Here is a 7,097-nt window from a genome sequence, read left to right as displayed (position 1 = left end):
GGGGCCCGGGCCCGGCCCGCCGGAAGCCCGCCCTTGGTACGGGGTGGCGGTCGGACAGGAGGACCCTAACCGGCGCCGTTTAACCGGTCTTCGTTGGGACCCCGCGCACAAAGGCGGACTGGGCGGCCCAGCGGGCCCCGCCGGACGGGGACCGGCACAGCGGGGCTGCCAGCGCCGCTCCCAGGCTAATCCCCGCCCCGCCCCCGCGCCCCCGCGTCCCCGCGGCTGGGAACCGAGCGCGGCCCGGGGTCTGGGCGCCGCCGCCGCCGCGAGAGGCCGCGAGCCCCGCCGGAAGCGAGGCCCCGGCTCTCGGCGCCCCCCGGACCCGGGCGCTGATGGATGGGAGGAGGCTGGGGTGGGGGCGGGGGCGGGGGATCCGGTTGGAACCAGGGCGCAGAGCCGCAGGCCGAGGCCGCCCCCTGTCCGCAGTCCGCCCTCGCTGCACGTCCCCACCCGGGGGGCGGGCCCTTCCCGTGCAGGTGGCTTCGAGGGCGACCAGGGGACACGCGGCTCCCTCATCTGCCGAGCTGCGTTCTTCCGCAGCATGGGGACGGGAGCCTGGCTCCTAGGCCATCCCTTCGCCCTGCGAGGCGGTGCACAGGTCACGTCCCTGCTCGGGGTTCTTCGCCGGAAGGAGGTGGTCAGACGGCGTGCCTTTCCGGCCTTGGCCTCTGGTCGTTAGTCCGCATCTGCAGGATGGGCCCACCAGACTTCCTGCCTCTCGGGTGAAAAGGATTGAATGGGATGTAGCCCCTGAGGGAGAATCTGGTGCCTGCTGAGCACCCACAGGCGGTCATTACTGTGTGACGAGGTTGGGGGAAATCCCCGAGAATCTCTTTCTTTGCTGGACCCTGTCCTCTCCTCCCAGGAGGGACTTGACCTTCTCAGCCCAGAACCTTGGCCTCGTCTGGGTGGAGAAGGGGAGGGAGAGGGAGACTGAGATGCCAGCCCCCCCTCCCGGTCAGGAACGCTGGCGGGTCTGTGACGAGGGAAACCGAGGCCCAGAAAAGGAAAGGGCCTGCCCAGCGCATCCAGTGGGGAGCGGGCGGCCTTGGGTAGGTCAGGCTGCAGGTTCCCGGCCTTCCTGCCGAGACCTCAGGCTCTCAGGACTGTGCTGGCGTCTCTGGAGTTTGGGGCTAGGACAGATCAGGGCCACCCAATCTCTTAAGCAACCCCCCAGAGCTATGTTTCCACCCGTTTCTAACAGGCTCCCTTCTGGTTTAATCAGCCAGTGGCCCCGCCCTCAGTTTGCTCATCCATAAAGTGGGGATACCCTCTTCCCCCCGCACCCCCCACCCCTGCTGGCCTGGCTGGGGAGGTTGAGGCAGGGCAGCTGAGTCCCAGGACTGGCCTAAGCGATGCTTCCCAATCCCCCCTCCCACCCCTCCGCAGCCACCCGCGAATCGGCCTTCGTCCACGCCATCGCCTCCGCTGGCGTGGCCTTCGCCGTCACGCGCTCCTGCGCAGAGGGCACCTCCACCATCTGTGGCTGCGACTCCCATCACAAGGGGCCACCCGGCGAGGGCTGGAAGTGGGGCGGCTGCAGCGAGGACGCCGACTTTGGGGTGCTCGTGTCCCGGGAGTTCGCGGACGCCCGCGAGAACAGACCGGACGCGCGCTCGGCCATGAACAAGCACAACAACGAGGCGGGCCGCACGGTGAGCCGCAGCTGCCCTGGTGGCGACCCTTCCCGGGACTCCTTCCCAGCCCTGTCCCGCCCCGCCTGCCTCTACCCCTCCCGCTCTGCCCCTTCCCCTGGGCCACCCTTGGCCCCCGCCCGCACCCCACAGCCACCCCTTCTGTTCACCCTCCTGTAGCCTTGGTCTGGCCCAGGTCTCCGCCCGCCTGGGGATGCGCGCGGGGAGCGTGGTGGCCCCTGGCGCGGGTCCTGCCGCCCATGCTGTGCGTTTGGGCAGCCTGTGGGCCTGGGGGCCTGGCTTTGCACTCGACTTCCACCCCTTCCTGTGGTGGTTTGACTTGGGGCGAGGCATTTAAGTTGCTGGCCTCGGTTTCCCCATCTGTTACACGTGGAAAACAACCCTATTTATTACAGCTTTGGGAAAGGAATGTGAGGCGTGGGGTGCGAAGGGGAGGGAACCATCAACAGTCACCTTTCCTTGGTTCCGGGCCTCGGTCCTCCACCAGCGCTCACCCCGGCCCAGGGGAGGGAGGGAGAAGGCTCCATCCAGGGCTGGGCTGGCGGCAGAGCAGGCGGGTCTCGGTGGCTCCCAGGGGCGTCCGTCCGGGGGCCAGCGGCTGCTTCTCTTCCCCAGACCATCCTGGACCACATGCACCTCAAGTGCAAGTGCCACGGGCTGTCGGGCAGCTGCGAGGTGAAGACCTGCTGGTGGGCCCAGCCCGACTTCCGCGCCATCGGCGACTTCCTCAAGGACAAGTACGACAGCGCCTCGGAGATGGTGGTGGAGAAGCACCGCGAGTCGCGCGGCTGGGTGGAGACCCTGCGCGCCAAGTACGCGCTCTTCAAGCCGCCCACCGAGAGGGACCTGGTCTACTACGAGAACTCGCCCAACTTCTGCGAGCCCAACCCCGAGACGGGCTCCTTTGGCACCAGGGACAGGACTTGCAACGTCACCTCCCATGGCATCGATGGCTGCGACTTGCTCTGCTGCGGCCGCGGCCACAACACGAGGACGGAGAAGCGGAAGGAGAAATGCCACTGCATCTTTCACTGGTGCTGCTACGTGAGCTGCCAGGAGTGCATCCGCATCTATGATGTGCACACCTGCAAGTAGGGAGCCAGGTAGGGTGGCGGGGAGAGGAGGCCGGTGGGGGGGGGAGGTGGGCCTTGCTGCTGGGACCTGGCTTTGGCATTGACTTTTTCCTGCCGACCCTGTTCTAGTTCTCAGCTACCGGAGACACACGTCCCCAAGTGAGGCTGCGAGCAGTTGATTAAAATTCTTGTACCTGTTAGTTAATTATGAGCCAGGCCACATTTGTGTCCAGCCACTGGCTCTCATTGCTGAGCATCTGTGGAGACAGAGGAGGGACACGGGTTGGAAGCTGGAAACCTGACCTCTGGGGCCAACTTTGCCCCTAGCTTCCTGTGCCGTCACTTCTCTGGGCCTGTTTTCTTGCTGTAAAACAAGGACGTTAAAATACTTGAAACAGTAGGCCGAAAAGTCTCCTCTGCAAACCCTGGGGCAGTCATTCTGCACCCACCTTGAACTTCGAGGGCAAGTTTTTGCACAAGCGTAAACCCTACCCACCTCAGGGAGGTGGGTGGGGGGAAGCTGTGTATAAGCCCATATCCTGACACATCTGAAGCTTGGGTGGAGTGGGTGCACTCTCACGGAGTTTATGGATGGGGATGGGGAGGAGGAAGGAGTCAAGTTCAGAGTGACGGTGGTGAGTAATCAAAGGATCAAAGGCTGGTGGATTATGCTGCCAAGCTTCCCAGAGGTGGCCGGCGTGGGAGACGGTGTGCCTGGCTCTCAGATCCATAGTCCCTAGATAGGTCCTGATGGGTGCAGGGTGGTCCTAGAGTCCAGGAGGTGGAACGTTTGAGGCCAGTATGCCCTTTCTCCCTTTTCTCTGCCCTGAGAAGGAGCCTAATATACAAAGGCATGAACCCTGGGGTGGCTCCCGCCACTTGCCAAGTGTGGGACCCAGACAAGATTGTCTTTACACGCCTGTCTCCTCATCTGTCATCCTCCCTAGAGGTGCTGAGGAGCACAGGAAGAACAGTGGGAACAGTGATTGGTTCACGGCAGAGGACTTGCCTGCCTGGGTCATTGCTGGCTGGGGCTGTGTCAAGGAAGGGCACTCCACTGGGCCCTGCAGTTCCACACAGGGCTCCTCGGAGCTGGGGTGCTGGCTTGTGCTGATGGGACTGTTGCGGGGGCGGAACCCGACATCATGGGGAGAGTTCTGGTTGAGGGGTGACTTAACCAGTCCATCTGGGAAGCCCCTCTGTGTAGCTGAAGTCAGGGACAGTCTAGAAGGGTGGTTCCCATTCCACTGCTTAGCAGCCGTGGAACCTTCCACCCCAGTTTCCTCATCTAGGCAGAGGTGGTGATAATGGGAGCCTGGCAGAAGTTTTATGAGGCTCAAATGAGCTAAGAGGTGTGACCACTTACTAATAGAAAGTGTGCTAAAAGCCATCAGGGAGCTGTGACATGAGAGTGGTCACTGAGCAGTGAAATGGTGTCATCACTTGGGCAAGTCCATTTACTGCCTTTCCAAATGATAGAAGAAAAGTCAGCAAACGAGAGAGAACTCACAGGCTCACTGTGGCCTGCCAAGGTGGAAGGAATGTTTGAAAGCACAGTGGCTACCCTCCTCTGATGTCCACTACGGCCAGAGGCAGCACAGTGTCCCCATTGCCCATCAGGACATGGCTCTGGCATTCCCAGAGGGGGCTGCACCTGCCAGGTTCCCCCCAGTCTCTATACAAGACAGGTTCTGCATTAGGGTAGTTACCTGCTACAGGCTTCCTGTCTTCCAGGCCCCAGCTAGAAGGCGAGGGAGATAGGATCTGGATCCAGTCAGCGGATGCTAAAAGCCTTACTGTTCCTGTAGACCACACTCCCTTCCTCAGTGGTGGACCCCAAGTATAGGAGGGAGCAGGGCAAAGCCACTCAAGGTCCCCATTACCTCCAAGTACAAGAAAAATGTTGAGCTCTCCTGTCATCAGCCTGTGATCTTTGTACCCTTATGGGTGGTCTCCCTGGGAAAGCAATTATGTTTCTAATTCTTCCTCTTTATTTCCCAAAGGGCGCTGGGCAGATTCACTGAAGTCCTGAGCAGGACCTAAGCCAGCTCAGCCCTCAGCATCCGACAGCAAGGAATCCGGACTGTTGCCAGATGCACGTGTGGTAAATTACCTGGACCCAACCGCCCGCTGACTGGGAGGCCTCCCTCCCTCTCTCATCTTAAGTTTCTCACCCGACTCTGGATGGTGTGTGGTGTTTAAAGAAGGGGCTTGCTTTTTAGTTCTCTGGGGTCTGATAGGAACAGATCCGAGGCTTATCTTTGCACATGTTAAAGAAAATAAAAATGGAAAACAATTTCTACTCCAATGGAACAGGCTGGGCTAATGTGAGCTCTTTGCCTGGCGATAAAGACATCAGCGTGGGCAAGACTGTTTGCAGACTGCTTCTCATGGGGACGTCCCGGGATGCTGGGAGGTGGGAGTTACGGAGTAGGACAGACCCCTGCAGCCTCCTTTCCTCTGCCTACTCCCATTCAAATCTGATACACTCTCACGAGCTGATAAAAGCCATAGGTCTAGCGAGGACGAAGTGGTAGGGAGGCCCGAGGCAACTGTGAGAGCGGGTTTCGTTTTGAAGAACTAGTTCTAGCCCTGGCCGGCTGTTTGAAGAGCAGCAGTGTGTTCTCAGCCTCGTTTTCTCTGCAGCCCTGTCCTGCACCAGAGGCTCTTGTGAACTGCAGTCAGATTTCTACCTTTCTGCAGTTTCCACCATGAATGCAGTACTTTTTTTTTTTTTGGTAGTGGATGTTGTAAATAGGCTGTGTATGGGAGGAGAGGGGAACAAGCCTTCTCCAGCCCGAATGGCTTCCTAGAGAAAGGAGTGGTATCTTTGGAAGACGCCGCTCAATCCCCTCCAGTCGCTCACCTGCAGATTCTCCATCAAAACAACGCCAGGTGAGCAGTTGGCCACCTCAGTATAAATGAGACAAAGGGCCAGTGAGAGAGGAGCAGTCTCTTCCTGAAGTTCCAGTTTGGAGACCAGTAGATGGGGAGGGTAGAAACGAGTCCTCATTTCCTCTCCAGTAAGGACATGTCTTCCTGCATCCTTTCTTTTCTTTGGCCCGAGTGAGTTCTGAGTTCTCTAAGGCAGAGCTTCTGGCCTCACCTGCATGCTGATAAGCATCAATCCATGCAGCTACTGCGGGTGAGGATTAGGTGTTCAAAGGGGGCAAGCAGTCACCTGCTCCTTTGGGAAAAGCACCTCCCAGCTGAGTTCTCCGTGGTCCACAGTGGTCCTCTGTATCCTAGAGGAAGCTAGCAAAACGGAGCTGATAGTAGGGACCAATCCAACAGCTCGGTCTTAAGGAAAACCAGAAGGAGGTGCAGCCTAGGTAGAGTGCAGAGCGGTTTTCTCTTCTTTTTCTCCCTTCTCTCTTTGGTCTACCTAACACTGGCCTACAAAACCGTGGTCAGACGATCTCCACGCTTGCTCAGACAGGTTTGCCAAGATGCCGTCTAGAAGCCAGGCCTGCACTCCTGAATCTGCTGGCCACGAGCCCTGCTAAGATACACACCCCATCCCCGCTGTAGAATCTCTAATGCCCCTCCTCATCTCATCTTAGGCTAAAAAGTTTTAAATCATGTCAACAGGATAATGCTTGCTTTATGTGAGAATTATTTCAGCAGAATGGATACAAATTTTCAAACCAGTCTTTTCATATCTATGTATTCTATATTAAAAGTGATAAAGTCATGTTTCTGGGGCGTATTCAAGTAGCTGACAAGTAATTATTTAATAATAGTACATTGAGTGCATTGTAATTATTCTTGCCGTATGTAGTCAGGTAATAGTATCCAACGGAAATTTCCTACCAACCTGCTGTATCCAAAGTTTTGTAAAAAGTTGTAGAAGTTGTTGATCTTTTTGATTTTATATTCAAAAAGTCTCTTTTTATAAATATTATTTATTATACAATGTATATACCTTTGAGTTAACTAAGATTATATATTATATAAATATATATATATTTGGAGAAAATATATTTCATCATGCAGTTTTTTTCTGTTAAGTCATTAAAGAGAAGGTCAACTTAAAATGGATACATTGTACAATGTGTGGAGTTTCCAGATTAATCCTCAGGAGGTCAAGAATATCAAGATCTGAATGTGGTAGCTTCAACTCTCACTCTTAAATTAGTGGCCCAAATTAAGTTCATTTCCTCTGTTCTCCAAGCAAGATAATCTGAGACGTCATGGACAGTAGGCCTGATCTACTCTAGGACTTTCTTACAGGCTTACTTTGTTCTAAAACAGCTTCTAACAAAGAATTTCCAGTTTTAGAAATAAGCAATTTGGGCAGTAATTCATTTCATAGACTCCAGCACTCCCAATACACAAATTAATGTCACAGACACTCAAAGATGTG

At 56.3% G+C, this 7,097-nt stretch overlaps 1 protein-coding gene across 1 annotated transcript in view; it reads left to right on the top strand.

Moving 5' to 3' along the window:
* WNT3 (Wnt family member 3) overlaps nucleotides 1-6,772 on the top strand; it is a 10,322-nt gene extending 3,550 nt beyond the window's left edge. The window contains exons 3-5 of the mRNA XM_014458667.2: nucleotides 1,393-1,658; nucleotides 2,274-2,761; nucleotides 4,735-6,772. Of these exons, the coding sequence (XP_014314153.1) occupies nucleotides 1,393-1,658; nucleotides 2,274-2,753 (746 nt within the window). The 3' untranslated portion in view covers nucleotides 2,754-2,761; nucleotides 4,735-6,772. The remainder of the gene's footprint in view (nucleotides 1-1,392; nucleotides 1,659-2,273; nucleotides 2,762-4,734) is intronic.
* The last annotated feature ends 325 nt before the right edge of the window (nucleotides 6,773-7,097 follow it).

Source organism: Myotis lucifugus, unplaced genomic scaffold, assembly GCF_000147115.1.
Source record: "Myotis lucifugus unplaced genomic scaffold, Myoluc2.0 scaffold_99, whole genome shotgun sequence".
NCBI lineage: Eukaryota > Metazoa > Chordata > Mammalia > Chiroptera > Vespertilionidae > Myotis > Myotis lucifugus.
This window is presented reverse-complemented; position numbering and strand designations above follow the sequence as displayed.